This window comes from Leucoraja erinacea, chromosome 9 (assembly GCF_028641065.1).
Source record: "Leucoraja erinacea ecotype New England chromosome 9, Leri_hhj_1, whole genome shotgun sequence".
In the NCBI taxonomy this organism is placed as follows: Eukaryota; Metazoa; Chordata; class Chondrichthyes; order Rajiformes; family Rajidae; genus Leucoraja; species Leucoraja erinaceus.
The window spans coordinates 69,520,972-69,538,798 of record NC_073385.1 but is presented as its reverse complement, the minus strand read 5'-3'; the positions used below and the strand labels follow the sequence as shown (position 1 = coordinate 69,538,798).

At 44.8% G+C, this 17,827-nt stretch overlaps 1 protein-coding gene across 1 annotated transcript; it reads left to right on the top strand.

Moving 5' to 3' along the window:
• The first annotated feature begins 1,071 nt into the window (after window positions 1–1,071).
• Window positions 1,072–17,657, top strand: cinp (cyclin-dependent kinase 2 interacting protein). Its single transcript, XM_055641172.1, has 5 exons — window positions 1,072–1,211; window positions 7,118–7,292; window positions 9,113–9,245; window positions 15,193–15,322; window positions 17,335–17,657. The coding sequence occupies exons 1-5, from the start codon at window positions 1,100–1,102 to the stop codon at window positions 17,535–17,537; spliced, it is 753 nt and encodes a 250-aa protein (XP_055497147.1). The 5' UTR covers window positions 1,072–1,099; the 3' UTR covers window positions 17,538–17,657.
• The last annotated feature ends 170 nt before the right edge of the window (window positions 17,658–17,827 follow it).

Here is a 17,827-nt window from a genome sequence, read left to right as displayed (position 1 = left end):
GTCTTCCTTGGCCTGCCAGTCCCTTTGCGATTAGTAAGCTCACCAGTGCTCTCTTTCTTCTTAATAATGTACCAAACAGTTGATTTTGGTAAGCCTAAGGTTTGGCTGATGTATCTAACAGTTTTATTCCTGTTTCTCAGTCTCATAATGGCTTCTTTAACTTTCATTGGCACAACTTTGGTCCTCATGTTGATAAACAATAATAAAGGTTTTCAAAGGTGATGGAAAGACTGGAGGAAAGACTAGGTGCTGAGAGCTCTCTTATACCTGCATTAAGGAGGCAATTAAACACACCTGAGAAATTACAATCACCTGTGAAGCCATGTGTCCCAAACATTATGGTGCCTTGAAATGGGGGGACTATGTATAAACACAGCTGTAATTTCTACATGGTGAAACAAGAATGTATAAAAATACCCTTTAATAAAATAAAATACTTTTTCATAAAATCTGACAATGTGCACTTTAACCACGTGATTTTTTTCTATCACAAATCTCAAATTATGGAGTATAGAGGCAAATAAATAAATGATGGGTCTTTGTCCCAAACATTATGGAACGCACTGTATGTATATATATATATATATATTATATATATATATATATATATATATATACACACATATATATATATATATATATATATACATATATATATATATACACACACATATATATATATATACACACACACACACACATATATATATACATACACACACACACATATACATACACATATATATATATATATACATATATATATATACACACACATATATATACACACACATATATATATATATATATATATATATATGTGTGTGTTATATGTATCTACGAAAAGCTGGCGTAACTCAGCGGGACAGGCAGCATCTCTGGAGAGAAGGAACGGGGGATGTTTCTGTCTTTAATAAAAAAAATCAGCATCTGCAGTTCCTTGTTATTCCGTTCTGAGCTCCTCTGGTATCTTTGGTTCTAAGCAGGATCTTTGGTTCTAAGTATTTCCATTCGCCTTCCTGTATTTATCTCCACCCTGCAGCTTTGAGGAAATGACGAACCCGTGGGTAATGTCCCTCCTCTGTAGACCATGTAACCAATGCAACGGCGGCGGCTCCGCGCACCAACCTATTGGGAATGTACCAGCTCCATTGCTGCGAGTTACAATGTGACCGCAGCTCTCACGCTCACGCCTGCCTTGAAAATGGAAGGTAAGCCTTCAACACCCAATACGCTTCAATATCACATCTATAACATCTTAAGCTTCCAAAACTATGTTTTGACAGAACTGGGAACAGAAGTAGAAACAAGAAACTGCTGGTTTACAAACGACAGCGAGTGCTGGAGTAACTCAGAGGCTCAAGGGGACTGGACTCTAGAGAACACGGTCATGTTCTCCAAAGATGCTGCCTAATGCGCGGAGTTACTCCAGCACCCTGGAGACCCAGGGACAATATTGAATGCAACTTTGCCTTGCACTAAATGCGATTCCTGTAACACTGGACTGCTGGATTGTCTTTCCACTGACCGGGTGACAATAACAAACTATGTGTGGGTGTGCCAGGAGCAGGGGCTGCAGACCCTTCGACTGGTTTCAAATATTACAGAGCATATAGAAACATAGAAACATAGAAATTAGGTGCAGGAGTAGGCCATTCGGCCCTTCGAGCCTGCACCGCCATTCAATATGATCATGGCTGATCATCCAACTCAGTATCCCGTACCTGCCTTCTCTCCATACCCCCTGATCCCCTTAGCCACAAGGGCCACATCTAACTCCCTCTTAAATATAGCCAATGAACTGGCCTCGACTACCCTCTGTGGCAGAGAGTTCCAGAGATTCACCACTCTCTGTGTGAAAAAAGTTCTTCTCATCTCGGTTTTAAAGGATTTCCCCCTTATCCTTAAGCTGTGACCCCTTGTCCTGGACTTCCCCAACATCGGGAACAATCTTCCTGCATCTAGCCTGTCCAACCCCTTAAGAATTTTGTAAGTTTCTATAAGATCCCTTCTCAATCTTCTAAATTCTAGAGAGTATAAACAAAGTCTATCCAGTCTTTCTTCATAAGACAGTCCTGACATCCCAGGAATCAGTCTGGTGAACCGTCTCTGCACTCCCTCTATGGCAATAATGTCCTTCCTCAGATTTGGAGACCAAAACTGTATGCAATACTCCAGGTGTGGTCTCACCAAGACCCTATCTTTAAGATGGGAGGGGAGGGGTGTTTAAATGAGATGTGTGGGGCAAGTTTTTTGCTCACAGAAGCAGGTGAGTGCCTGGGACACGCTGGTGGTTGAAGCAAGTAGGATAGTGATGTTTAAAAAGACTTTTGGATAGGCACGTGGATATGCAGGGAATGGAGGTCTATGAGTTCTGTGCAGGTAGATATTAGTAATGGTCTTCGCATCATGCTCAGCCCGAACATTGTGAGGCTGGGGGCCTGTTCTTGCACTGTACTGTTCTATGTTTTCAAGAGAGAGTTCGATAGAGCTCTTGGGGCTAACGGAATCAAGGGATATGGGGAGAAGGCAGGAACGGGATACTGATTCTGGATGATCAGCCATGGTCATAAAGAATGGTGGTGCTGGCTCGAAGGGCTGAATGGCAATAGACAATAGGTGTAGGAGTAGGCCATTCGGCCCTTCGAGCCAGCACCGCCATTAAATGTGATCATGGCTATTCATCCCCTATCAGTACCCCGTTCCTGCCTTCTCCCCATATCCCCTGACTCCACTATCTTTAAGAGCCCTATCTAGCTCTCTCTTGACAGCGTCCAGAGAACCGTCCTCCACCGCCCTCTGAGGCAGAGAATTCCACACTCACCACTCTATGTGTGAAAAAGTGTATCCTCATCTCTGTTCTAAATGACTTACCCCTTGTTCTTAAACTGTGGCCCCTGGTTCTGGACTCCCCCAACATCTGGAACACGTTTCCTGCCTCTAGAGTGTCCAAACCCTGAAGTCCATGTCCCACTTTCCTGAGTTACCCACGAATTATCCCGAGTTTATCCCTCAATCCAATCTCGCAGAATATCCGTAGGAGTCCGTAGATATTTCATAGCTTCTCGTAATGTCAGCCGTAGGTACTCGGGGCATCAGGTAAGTCGGGACGTTTTTTCAGCATGTTGAAAAATGTCCACGAGTAAAAAATAGCCCTGAGTACCTACGGCTGGCATCTCCGAGATTGGATCAAGGGGAAAAGTTGGGAGAATTCGTGAGTAACTTGGGAAAGTAGGACAGGGGCTTTAATAATCTTATATGTTTCAATAAGAACCCCTCTCATCCTTCTAAACTCCAGAGTGTACAAGCCCAGCTGCTCCATTCTCTCAGCATACGACAGTCCAGCCATCCTGGGAATTAACCTTGTAAACCTACGCTGCACTCCTTCAATAACAAGAATGTCCTTCCTCAAATTAGGGGACCAAAACTGCACACAATACTCCAGGTGTGGTCTCACTAGGGCCCTGTACAACTGCAGAAGGACCTCTTTGCTCCTATACTCAACTCCTCTTGTTATGAAGGCCAAGATGCCATTCGCTTGCTTCACTGCCTGTTGTACCTGCATGCATACTTTCATAGACTGATGAACAAAGACCCCCAGATCCCGTTGTACTTCCCCTTTACCCAACTTGACACCATTTAGATAATAATCTGCCTTCCTGTTTTTGCTACCTAAATGGATAACCTCACATTTATCCACATTAAACTGCATCTGCCATGCATCTGCCCACTCACCCAACCTGTCCAAGTCACCCTGCATTCTCATTGAATCCAGTTTACAATCCAGCGGCATGAATTTTGACCTCTCACTTCAAGTCACCCTAGCTTTCCCTCTCTCTCCATCCCTCCAACTTCCTAGTTCTCCGAACAGTCTGACTGTCCTCCTGATTACATTTTATCTTTGTTTTCACACCTTCCCCTTTCATATCTTTAGTCTCCCTCTCCGCTGACTCAGTCTGAAGAAGGGTCTCGACCCGAAATCCATTCTTTCTCTCCAGAGATGCTGCCTGTCCCGCTGAGTTACTCCAGCATTTTGTATCTGTCTAAGGCTCTGTGTTCTGCAGGTGATTCAAACAAAATACTCCTAAACAGTCCAAAGCCTTTACAATGATCTAAAAGACAAGTTAGGAGGGGGAAGCAATACAGCACGCTTGTCTTAATGTAGCTCTAAAGCACTAGAGGCTCCACACCCTTCACAATAAAGGAGCCTGCACTGCCAACAGCCCAGATGAAAGGTTAATTTTCATCACTAACAGAACACGGAGTTACACCATGTGCCATCTGCAAGATGCACTGCAGTTACTCACCAAGGCTTCTTTGATAGGATCGTTCAAACTATTTTCACACAGAGGGTGGTGGGTGTATGGAACGAGCAGCCAGAGGAGGTGGTTGAGCCAGGCACTATAACAACATTTAAAAGACACTTGGCCAGGTACCTTGACAGGAAAGGTTTGGAGGGATATGTGCCAAAGACGGGCATGTTGGATCATTGTAGATGGGAGATGTCGGTCAGCACAGGCAGGTTGGGCTGAAGGGCCTGTTTCCGTACTTGATGACGCAATGAAACCAATAGGAGCACGACCAACATTTTTCACCCAGAGAGTTGTGAATCTGTGGAATTCTCAACCACAGAAGGCAGTGGAGGCCAATTCACTGGATTCAAGAGAGAGTTAGATATAAGCATAGAAATTAGATGCAGGAGTAGGCCATTCGGCACTTCGAGCCTGCACCTCCATTCAATATGATCATGGCTGATCATCCAACTCAGTATCCTGTACCTGCCTTCTCTCCATACCCCCTGATCCCTTTAGCCACAAGGGCCACATCTAACTCACTCTTAAATATAGCCAATGAACTGGCCTCAACTACATTCTGTGGCAGAGAATTCCAGACATTCACCACTCTCTGAGTAAAAATGTTCTTTACCTATTTTATATTCAGAAATGTTAACTATTGAATCAGATTGAGCTCTTAGGGCTAATGGAATTAAGGGATATGGGGAGAAAGCAGGAACGGGTTACTGATTTTGGATGATCAGCCACGGTGCTGGCTCGAAGGGCCAGATGCCCTACTCGTGCATCTATTTTCTATGTTTCTAATAGCTGTCTGAGACAGAACTAAATGGTTAATGTTCATGGTCGAGGATGGAACTGCAGATGCTGGTTTGTATCAAAGATAGACACAAAATGCTGGAGTAGCTCTGTGGGTCAGGCACCATCTCTGGAGAAAAAGAATAGGTGACGTTTCAGGTCAGGACCCTACTTCATCTGAAGACCCAAAACAAACCTCTTCAGAGATGTCAGGACTGTCTTAGAAGAAAGACTCGATTTAGACTATGGTTGGTATAAACCTAGAATTTAGCAGAGATTGAGAGGGCACAACCTTTATAGAAAACTTTACAAACTTTTCTTAAGGAATTTTTTGGACATGGAAGATTTATGCAGGTAGATTTTTCCCGATGTTGTGGTAGAGTCCTCGGACAAGGGGACACAGTTTGCGCCTCGATAAGGGGGAAACCTTTAAAACCGAGATGAGGAAAACTTTTTTCACACAGAGAGTGGTGAATCTCTGGAACTCTGTGCCACAGAGGGTAGTTGAGGCCAGTTCATTGGCTATATTTAAGAGGGAGTTAGATGTGGCCCTTGTGGCTAAGGGGATCAGGGGGTATGGAGAGAAGGCAGGTACGGGATACTGAGTTGGATGATCAGCCATGATCATATTGAATGGCGGTGCAGGCTCGACGGGCCAAATGGCTACTCCTGCACCTAATTTCTATGCGCCACCCCTAGAACAAGACAGCACCTCTTCAGAGATCAGCTTCTGCCCCTTCTGAGTTACTCCAGCATTGGAGCTGTCTATCTTTGGTGATTGGGACCAGCATCTGCAGTTCCTGGGGTTACAGTGTGCACAACCTTTTATCCGAAGGCTTGGGGAACGGACACTTTTCGTATTCGGCACAATTTTTTCGGCTTTCTGGAATGGAGGGATTTATAGCGTAGATTTCAACTCCTGGCCAGGGGGGTGGCCAGAGTCAGGACCAACTCATATCCCCAAGGTCGCGAGTTTGCGCCTCGTGGCAGTTCGCCCACAGCCCGAGCTGCGAGTTTCATTTTCAATGTTGGGTTTTCTGGATGAGAACGGGGAGAGAATAGAGGAGGGTTAGGCTGGGTCTCATTCTCTGCGTGATGATCTTAGTGCGGTTGGACAAATGTAGTCTCCGGTGTACTGACTGTGTGGGGCAGAACTTTGGAAGTACCGATTGCCCCCCCTCTCTCAAAAAGCCCTGTGTCTCCCTGTCACCTGCCAGGGCTACAGAGGAATCTCGCTCCCCCGATGGGCCGCTACGGTGACGTGGCAGTTCGCCCACAGCCCGAGCTGCGCCACCCCAAGAACAAGACGTACCTTGCACACCATCAGCTTCTGCCCCTACGGGGAGCGTGTTCCTCTGGAGTTGGAACGGGGCTGGGCTGCTGCTGGCTGTGGGTCTCTGGGATCTCCGTGCTTGCAGTGGGCCTGGGGGTCGGTGTCCCGTTGGTCCTGACGTCTCTGGTGACTGGCACTGACCTGCTGGCATCGCCAACGTGAAGGCAGTGCAAAGCCCCCACGCCGGTGCAATGGGCGGGGAGCTGGAGAGGGGAGGGAAGGGGTCACACATATGGCCGGGAAGCAGAGGGGTGTAGGTGGGGTGAAACTGAAGGGAGCGACAATCTGCTGCTGCCTGCCCGCTGAGTTAAAAAGTTCCCACGCAAGACGCACGATACACTGTGTATCGTGTCTACCGTGGGAACTTTTTAACTCAGCGGGCAGGCAGCAGCAGATTGTCAATTATTAACCCTCCAGTGCAATATACCCTCTTTTATGAATGGGGATTTAGTTCCCCTTTCTTCGAGGACCGACCGGAGGTTCCGCTGTCACCTCTGCGGGCCGCCCTCGGTGAACGTCTTCAAGGACCGAAAAAATGTCCGCTATTCGGAGCTTTTCGTTATTTGGAACTTCGGATAAAAGGTTGTGCACCTGTATTACATTCTAGTTTATTACTGACAGCTTGGTTACTATTTTAGTGATTTGATTTGGCATTCTGCAGAATTCTTAAAACAATTTTTTTTTTCTTAAATAGATTCGTACCCTAGTTCACGTCTAATGACTCCAAGAAAACCAGACTGGAATAATAGTTCCAGAAAAGTAAAGGACAATACTGCAGATTGGCATAACCTCATACTGAAATGGGAAACTTGGAACGATGCAGGATTCACAATTGCAAATAAAATTGTTAATATCAAACTCCACAGCAAGTAAGCATTTTCTTTACCTATTATACATTCAGAAATGTTAACTATTGAATCAGATTGTTTACATGAAAATATTTGTGATCCTGAAAACTAATTCATCACCTTCACCCTGGCACTTCCATATATGCCTTATAGAGTCAGTGTTACAGCGTGGAAACAGGCCCTTCGGCCCTACTTGCCCATACCGACCAACGTCCCATCTACACCAGTCGTTCCAGGTGCAACAGAGGTTCACCTGCATCTCCTCCAACCTCATCTATTGCATCCGCTGCTCTAGATGTCAGCTGATCTACATCGGTGAGACCAAGCGGAGGCTGGGCGATCGTTTCGCCGAACACCTCCGCTCGGTCCGCAATAACCAACCTGACTACTCCCGGTGGCTCAGCACTTCAACTCCCCCTCCCACTCCGTATCCGACCTCTCTGTCCTGGGTCTCCTCCATGGCCAGGGTGAGCAACACCGGAAATTGGAGGAACAGCACCTCATATTCCGCCTGGGTAGTCTGCATCCTGCGGGCATGAACATTGAATTCTCCCAATTTTGTTAGCCCTTGCTGTCTCCTCCCATCCCCCAGCCCTCGGGCTCCTCCTCCTCCTTTTTCCTTTCTTCTCCCCGCCCCCCACCCCCACCTCCGATCAGTCTGAAGAAGGGTTTAAGCCCGAAACGTTGCCTTTTTCCTTCGCTCCATAGATGCTGCTGCACCCGCTGAGTTTCTCCAGCTTTTTTGTGTATCTCCCATCTACACTAGTTCCACCTACCTGCGTTTGGCCCAAGTCCCTCTAAACCTGTCCTATCCATGTACCTGTCTAAACGTTTCTTAAATGTTGCAACAGTACAGTACATGCCTCAACTACCTCCTCTGGCAGCTCGTTCCATACACTTATCACCATATGCATGAAAAAGTTACCCCTCAGATTCCTATTAAATCTTCCCCCCCCTCCACCTCCCCTTGCACTTATGTCCTCTGGTTTTCGATTCCTACTCTGGGCTAGAGACCTATTCATGATTTTATGGATTATTATTATTTTGCAGTATTCTTTGGAAAATTAAGTTTGCAAAGAGTTATTCTACTTTGTTAAAATTAGACTAATCTTGTCATAGAGCAATTCTGCTTGGCTGTTTACAATTTGTAAGGAAACAGATGAGAACTTTCATGGTTGTATTCATAACACGCACAATACTCTTTGATTCGCAATAGCATTCGTAGTAATGTCTTTGAGCTAGAATCTTTGCAGCGATATAATAACCATATAACAATTACAGCACGGAAACAGGCCATCTCGACCCTTCTAGTCCATGCCGAACACATAATCTCCCCTAGTCCCATATACCTGCGCTCAGACCATAACCCTCCATTCCCTTCCCATCCATATAACTATCCAATTTATTTTTAAATGATAAAATCAAACCTGCCTGCACCACCTTCACTGGAAGCTCATTCCACACAGCCACCACTCTCTGAGTAAAGAAGTTCCCCCTCATGTTACCCCTAAACTTCAGCCCCTTAATTCTCATGTCATGCCCCCTTGTTTGAATCTTCCCTACTCTCAGTGGGAAAAGCTTTTCCACGTCAACTCTGTCTATCCCTCTCATCATTTTAAAAACCTCTATCAAGTCCCCCCTTAACCTTCTGCGCTCCAAAGAATAAAGCCCTAACTTGTTCAACCTCTCTCTGTAACTTAGTTGCTGAAACCCAGGCAACATTCTAGTAAATCTAGTAATCCTTCCTGTTCATTCCTATCAATTAAAACATCATCTGTCAGCTGGGTATGGCCTTTTCAAACGAGTCATGATATTGAAATTTGACTTGCTAATTTCTGTAGGAGTGGTGAAACCGAACAGGAACAATCAGATGGTGAAGATGATTTTACTGCTAAGCCTGGAAAAGCTACAGTGGTGTATAACAAAGAGCTTGATCAACATTGCACCGAATTGCTCAATTTACATGACAAAATGGTATGAATTTTGAATGCCTGCTGAAAAGAGAATAAGCTTTATATTAGTAAACATATGATTCCAAGAATGCAAGATTGCGACTGATATGTTTCCTGTACTTTGTGTTTAAGAAGGAACTGCAGATGCTGGAAAATCGAAGGTACACAAAAAAAGCTGGAGAAAGTCAGCGGGTGCAGCAGCATCTATAGAGCGAAGGAAATAGGCAACGTTTCGTGCCGAAACGTTGCCTATTTCCTTCGCTCCATAGATGCTGCTGCACCCGCCGACTTTCTCCAGCTTTTTTTGTGTACCTTCATGTTTCCTGTACTATTTAGTTTAGAGATAAAGCATGGAAACAGGTCCTTAAAGGGCCTGTCCCACTTGGGTGTTATTTGCACGGCACACAGGTGGCGTGCGAAGATTTCGTGAATCCCCAAATCCTGGGATGCCGTGCGCGACTGCATATGTCACCACGCACCATGTGCGCATCACGTGTGCGTCATGACACGTAAATGACGCGCAAATGGCGCCCAAGTGGGACAGGCCCTTTAGTCCACTGAATCCATTGCCAACCAGCGATCACCCGTATACTCATTTTATCCCACGCACGAGGGACAATGAACAGAAGCCACTTAGCCTACAAATCTGTGCTTCTTTGGAATGTGGGAGGAAGCCTGCACACCCGGAGAAAACCCACGCGGTCACAGGGAGAACGTACAAACTCCGAACAGAGAACACCTGTAGTCAGGATCAACTGTGAGGCAGCAACTCAACCGCTGTGTCACTGTGCTGCCCAACTACTGGAACCTTGCATTTGAAAATCAATTTACATTATTGCATTGTCATTTATTTTGTTGTCCCTCTATAGTATGCTTTGCTGTGTTGCATATCAGAAAGAGGCATGTAGTAGAAACATAGAAATTAGGTGCAGGAGTAGGCCATTCGGCCCTTCGAGCCTGCACCGCCATTCAATATGATCATGGCTGATCATCCAACTCAGTATCCTGTACCTGCCTTCTCTCCATCCCCCCCCTGATCCCTTTAGCCACAAGGGCCACATCTAACTCCCTCTTAAATATAGCCAATGAACTGTCCTCCACTACCCTCTGTGGCAGAGAGTTCCAGAGATTCACCACTCTCTGTGTGAAAAAAGTTCTTCTCATCTCGGTTTTAAAGGATTTTCCCCTTTTCCTTAAGCTGTGACCCCTTGTCCTGGACTTCCGTAACATCGGGAACAATCTTCCTGCATCTAGCCTGTCCAACCCCTTAAGAATTTTGTAAGTTTCTATAAGATCCCCTCTCAATCTCCTAAATTCTAGAGAGTATAAACCAAGTCTATCCAGCCTTTCTTCATAAGACAGTCCTGACAACCCAGGAATCAGTCTGGTGAACCGTCTCTGCACTCCCTCTATGGCAGTAGAGCCATGTAGTGTTAGCCTCTGGTCGAGAGAGGGCGGGCGGAAATGTGTAACACCTTCCTGCATAACTAATAAGTGTCTCGCTGGTCCTTCATCAATCTGTAGCCCAAAGATCCTATAGACCACTCCTGCTAAATGCAATGGGCTGAGGTGTACTACACAACAGAACGGAACGTGGGCCTTTTTTTCATCCATTTCCGTAACCGGACCCGACCCGACTCACAGTGTAATCAACGTTGTGGGGGAACAGTTTGTGTAAATAAATTAAAATTCTGAAAATAAGCAGATTTGTACCAAATAACTTTTATTTTTACGAGGATGTTTCCGTAACCGGCTTCCGTCTCCGCGCTAGTATCCTACGGGATCTTTGGTGCGGAGACGGAAGCCGGTTACGGAAATGGTGCCTAAAATCACCCATGAATCTGCCCATGACCCCGTACCACGACTTTTTCGTCAAGTGGACTATCTTGCTCGCTGTAGGATCTTTGCTGTAGCCCGAACATTTGTGCTTCATGTATGAAGCAAGTCTTAACGCCACAACCTTATGCAAATGTTATAAATTGCCAGCTGCCAAAATATCAGACTGTTCTGATGAAAATTTTTTGATTTGAAATATTAACTGTGTCTTCCTCTATAGATGTGGCATAGGTTTTTCAAGCATTTTCTTTATTGCAGATTTATATTGCAATGTACAATATGTTGGCTATTTTTATTACTGACACACTTGTTCAGTTTAGGACTGCAGTGATTCTCAAGTCCAGGGAATGTTGTCTGGCAAAGACTAGGGGTTCACATTTGACCCAGTAACAGATCATAAGCTCATAACCCAACACCCGTACTACTCAAGAATCTATCTATCTCTGCCGTAAAAATATCCACTGACTTGGCCTCCACAGCCTTCTGTGGCCAAGAATTCCACAGATTCACCACCCTCTGACTAAAGAAATTTATACTGGCCCTATCCCCGAACTCTATCTCCGTTACATTGATGACTGCATTACATTGATGCTAGCTCCTGTACCCATGCAGAACTCATGGACTTCATCAACTTCACCAATTTGCATCCTGCACTCAAATGTACTTGGACCATCTCCGACACCTCTCTCCCTTCTTGATCTCAGTCTCCATCACAGGAAATAGACTATTGACTGACGTCTATTACAAACCCACCGACTCCCACAACTATCTCGACTACACTTCTTCCCACACTGCTTCCTGCAAAGACTCTATCCCCCCCCTACTCCCAATTCTTCCGTCTATGCTGCATCTGCACCCAAGATGAGGTGTTCCATACTAGAACATCCGAGATGTCCTCATTCTTTAGGGAACGGGGGTTCCCCTCTCCCGTCATAGACGAGGTCACTCGTGTCTCCTCGGTACCCCGCAGCTCTGCCCGTTCCCACTCCTTGTCGCAACAGAGACAGAGTCCCCCTAGCCCTGACCTTCCACCCCATCAGCCACTGCATACAACACATAATCCTCTGAAATTTCTGTCTTCTGCAGAGACCATTCCCTCCGCAACTCCCTGGTTAACTCATCCCTTCCCACCCAAACCACCCCTTCCCCAGGTATCTTCCCCTGCAACCGCAGAAGATGCAACACCTGTCCCTATACATCCACCCTCAACTTTGTCCAGGGACCCCGACAGTGTGCTTAAGAAGGAACTGCAGATGCTGGAATATCTTCCTTCTTAGTTCCTTCTTACATATATGTTGCTGCATGTGCTGAGTTTCTCTAGCACTTTTGTCGACCCCGACAGTCCTTTCAGATTAGGCAGAGGTTCCCTTGCACCTCCTCCAACCTCATCTACTGTATCCCTTGTTCAAGATGTGGACTCTTATACATCGGCGAGACCAAACGCAGACTGGGCGATCGTTTCGCTGAACACCTTCGCCCAGCCCGCGTGATCCAACCTGACCTCCCGGTTGCTGGACATTTTAATTCTCCTTCCCCTTCCCACACTGACCTCTCTGTCCTCGGTCTCCTCCATTGTCAGAGTGAGTCTAAATGCAAATTGGAGGAACGGCATCTCATATTTCACTTGGGCAGCTTACAGCCCAGTGGTATGAATATTGATTTCTCTCACTTCAGATAGCCCCGGCATTCCCTCTCTCTCTATCCCTCCCCCACCCAAGTCACACCAGCTTCTCATTCCCACCCAACAAACAGCTAACAATGGCCTGTTTCCTTTATCATCGTTACTTTTTTGCATATCTTTCATTCATTGTTCTTTATCTCTCTACATCATCGTCTATATCTCTCGTTTCCCTTATCCATAACCAGTCTGAAGAAGGGTCTCGACCTGAAACGTCACCCATTCCTTCTCTCCAGAGATGCTGCCTGTCCCGCAGAGTTACTCCAGCTTTGTGTGTCTATCTAAAGAAATTCCTCCTCCTCTCCTTCCTAAAAGAACGCCCTTTAATTCTGAGGCTATGACCTCCAGTCCTAATCTCTCCCACTAGTGGAAACATCCTCTCTACATCCAACCTTTCACTAATCTAATACGACTAGAAAAACCTTTTGTATTTCGGTTTGTGGAGTGGGAGTGTGGAACAAATTGAACGAGGAATTAAAGCAATGTACATACATGAACTCCAAGAAGACCAAGGAGCTCATTGTAGACTTCAGGAAGTCCAGAGGCGGCACGCACACCCCCATCCACATTAACGGGACGGAGGTGGAACGTGTTTCTAGCTTCAGGTTCCTGGGAGTCAACATCTCCGATGACCTCTCTTGGACCCACAATACCTCTACTCTGATCAAGAAGGCTCATCAGCGTCTCTTCTTCCTGAGGAGACTGAAGAAGGTCCATCTGTCTCCTCAGATCCTGGTGAACTTCTACCGCTGCACCATCGAGAGCATCCTTACCAACTGCATCACAGTATGGTATGGCAACTGCTCTGTCTCCGACCGGAAGGCATTGCAGAGGGTGATGAAAATTGCCCAACGCATCACCGGTTCCACGCTCCCCTCCATTGAGTCTGTCCAAAGCAAGCGCTGTCTGCGGAGGGCGCTCAGCATCGCCAAGGACAGCTCTCACCCAAACCATGGACTGTTTACCCTCCTACCCCCCCCCCCCCCCGGACACTTATTATTTTTTATTCAAATCGTTTGCTATGTTGCTCTTCAAGGGAGATGCTAAATGCATTTCGTTGTCTCTGTACTGTACACTGACAATGACAATTAAAATTGAATCTGAATCTGAATCTGAATCATTTTAAAATGATATATAAAAAAATAATTTTCAAGGGGTACCGGGATGGAGGGGATGGTTGACAAGTGGGGGTTAACGTTTGTCTATTGCTTTACAATTGTTTACTTATGTTTGGTTACTTCATATATGAAGTTTGTATGTGTATAATAGTTGTATGTATATATATGTCTGTAGGTATTATGGGAAATTGCCTGGGGTATTATTATTATTAATTAATTGATTTTTAAATATGGTAGAAGTGTTGGGGAAAAGGGGTGAGATTTAATAAGTTATTCTTCTTCTCACTCCTTTTCGAGCTTGTACAGACACAGAGTTGGACATTGGAAATTTGCTTTTTGTTCTTTTCATTGCTTGTAAAAATTGATTGTAATGTCCAATTGTTTGATAATTTCAATGTTGTTACTATTAATGTCTTTACTTGTTCAGAATAAATAAAAAATAATAATCAATAAATAAATAATCTGTACATTCTAATGAGCCCCCCCCCTCATTCTTCTAAACTCCAGTGAGAAGAGGCCCAGTGCCATCAAACGCTCATCATAGGTTAACCTACTAATTCTTGGGATCATTCTTGTAAACCTCCTCCAGCACATCCTTCCTCAGATATGGTGCCCAAAATAGCTCACAATACTACAAATCCAATATTCCAAGGCCTGATCAGCCAGCGCCTTATAAAGCCTAAGCATCACATCCTTTTTTTTGTATACAAGTCCACTCGAAATAAATGCTAGCATTGCGTTTGCTTTCTTTACTACTGATTCGACTTGCAGATTAACGTTTTGGGAATCATGCACCAACACTCCCAAATCCCATTCACCTCCGATTTCTGGATCCGCTCCCCATTTAGAAAATAGTCTACACCTTTATTCTTACTACTAAAACAAAATGCATCACTCCACACTTTGCTCCACTAAATTCTCTGCCCACTCTCCCAACCTGTCCAAGTCCTTCTGCAGAGTTCCTGCTTTCTCTACACCACCTGCCGCTCCACCTATTTTCGTATAATTTGCAAAATTGGCCACAAAGCCTTCAATCCCCTCATCCAAATCATTAATATACAAATGAAAGGGTCTTCATGAGTTGCTGAAGATGGCCAAGCTTTGTGGGACCATTTTCAAATTGAGAGGAATACATTAGCCTTACAATTTATATAACTGATGTAGCCTGGTAGCTTCCTCTGTGCAATTCACAAATGTAATCAGCGAAAATGTTACTTGTTTTAGTTATTGCAATTGCTTGGTTATCTCGCTGGTAAGAATTCTTGCAATCAAGATAGCAATGTCTTGACTGAAATCACAAAGCATGTTCAAGCAATGTAATCCTTAATCTTTTTCAGGTCAAACTGGTATTGAAGATGGAAAAGCTTTGTACAACCATGAAAGGAGTAAATGATCTTGATACTTTCCACTATGGTGAAACAGGAAGACAAATGCCCCTCTTTCACACGTGGCCCACAAGATGCTTCTGTAAGGATCATTTGTCACAAAATGTAATCTCCTTATCATTTGTAATGAGCGGCACAGTGGCAGAGTTGCTCCCTTACAATGCGAGGGGCCAGGGTTCAAGCCTGACTATGGGTGCTATCTGTAAGGAGTTTTCACGTTCACCTTGTGACAGCGTGGGTTTTCTTTGGGGGCTCGTTTCCTTCCGTGCAGGTTTGTAGGTTAATTGGCTTCTCCAAAGTGTTGCAAGTGTTATGAGCAGAATTAAGCCATGAAGTCCATCGTCTACTCCTCCATTCAGTCATGGCTGATCTAACTCTCCCCTCAAACCCCTTCTGCTTTCTCCCCATAACCTGTAATAATCAAGAATCTATCTATTTCTGTCTTAAAAATATCCATTGACTTGGCCTCCTCAGCCTTCAGTGGCAATAAATTCCAGATACACCACTTTCTCTCTAAAGAAATTCCTCATCTCTTTCCTAAAGGAACATCCATTTTATTCTGACCCTAGTGTGTGGGATAGAGCTAGTTCAGGGGTGAACGTGGGTCGGCCCAGACTCGGTTTGTCTGAAGGGCCTGTCTGCCTGCTGTATCTCTAACTTAAACTAAAGTGTACTCAATCTGAATGACAAATTGCGTTTCATTATTACCTGCTTCGGTGGCGATATTCTTTTGCTGGTGGGAATGATTATATTGGAAGCTACTGATTTGTGGATGGATATTTTTGCAATTCTAAAATTATCGGGAATCGACACCAGTGATTTTGTAATTAGAGTACAATTACTAATTTTAAGCAAATGAGACTTGCCTTAATAAATTGTTGGAGGATAAGATTCTTCTGTTAGTGAACACCCTTTTCTGCTTTGTTTAAGAAGGAACTGCAGTTGCTGGAAAATCGATGGTAGACAAAAGTGCTGGAGAAACTCAGTGGATGCAGCAGCATCTAAGAAGACTGGAAAAGGGTTTTGGCCCGAAACGTTGCCTATTTCCTTCACTCCTTAGATGCTGCTGCACCTGCAGAGTTTCTCCAGTACTTTTGTCTACCCATTTCTGCTTTGTGTCAATGCAAAAATGCAGCTTTGCTTTGCTGTTGTTCTCCTCTTCCCCTATCATTTTTGCGGCGTGGTTCATCTGAGCTGATGCCTTCAACGATCTTCAAACAATGACTCTCTGCACAACCCAGTCCATGATAACCCGTGGGCTAGATGCCAAGACCGCTGATCCACAAATCATAATTCAGCCCAAATTTCCACTGCCCTCTTTATGGCATGCTGTCAACCTTCCACCAGTAACTGCAACCAAGACTAAAATTCCACAGAAACCTACCTGGCTTCATCCTGGTACAGCAAATCGCCTTCTGGTAATGCCAGACTGATAGCGACTAGTGACTTGAAAGTTTTTTTCTGCTTCCTGCAATGGTTGGCTGGGTAAAATGAATTTAACTTTACCTGGGATGGCGGGACTGTCATATGAGGAAAGATTGAAAAGACTAGGCTTGTATTCACTGGAGTTTAGAAAGATGAGGGGGTATCTTATAGAAACATAAAATTATAAAAGGACTGGACATGCTAGATGCAGGAAAAATGTTCCTAATGTTGGGCGAGTCCAGAACCAGGGGCCACAGTCTTAGAATAAAGGGGAGGTCATTTAAGACTGTGAGAAAAAACATTTTCACCCAGAGAGTTGTGAATTTATGGAATTCCCTGCCACAACAGTGGAGGCCAAGTCACTGGGTGGATTTAAGAGCGAGTTAGATAGAGCTCTAGGGGCTAGTGGAGTCAAGGGATATGGGGAGAAGGCAGGCACAGGTTATTGATAGGGGATGATCAGCCATGATCACAATGAATGGCGGTGCTGGCGCGATGGGCCGAATGGCCTGCTCCTGCACCTATTTTCTATGTTTCTATTTTTCACACTTGAATAACCTTTGAATTATGATCCACAGCAGGTGATTTAACCTCTTAGATTTAAACTGTGAAGTTACACTGCTGTAACTTGGTTTATACTTGTTGATATATAACCCCTTTCTTTTGCAGATGAAATCTCAGTTGAGTTACTGGAGATGTACAGAAAGGAACTGCAGCTAAAGAGTTTAATTGTTCAAGAGATCGCCCACACTAGAAGCTGTGATCTTATGATGGTGCAGCTGTCATCCTGGCTCTACCAGCCTTATATAGAAGAAAAGGCCAGACTTCTTGTTGAGAGCATGCTACTGGAAACTGGACACAGGGTTCTGTAACCAACACAATTGAAGAAATATTCACAAAGAAATTGGTACAGAGACAAATGACAACTTTTTGTGTGGAGTTTTTCCCTCCAATGAAACACGCCCATTCATTCATTAAAATCAGCTTTAGCACTAGTAAATGCCTATCCATCCAGAACTGTATGGCTCATAGAAACATAGAAATTAGGTGCAGGAGTAGGCCATTCGGCCCTTCGAGCCTGCACCGCCATTTAATATGATCATGGCTGATCATCCAACTCAGTATCCCGTACCTGCCTTCTCTCCATACCCCCTGATCCCCT

Bases quoted from the DNA above. Each gene is read 5' to 3' on its own strand.
- cinp (XM_055641172.1), top strand. From the start codon at position 1,100: ATGCAACGGCGGCGGCTCCGCGCACCAACCTATTGGGAATGTACCAGC. The intron at 1,212-7,117 runs GTAAGCCTTCAA...TTTCTTAAATAG, and splicing joins GCCTGCCTTGAAAATGGAAG to ATTCGTACCCTAGTTCACGT. The intron at 15,323-17,334 runs GTAAGGATCATT...TTTCTTTTGCAG, and splicing joins GTGGCCCACAAGATGCTTCT to ATGAAATCTCAGTTGAGTTA.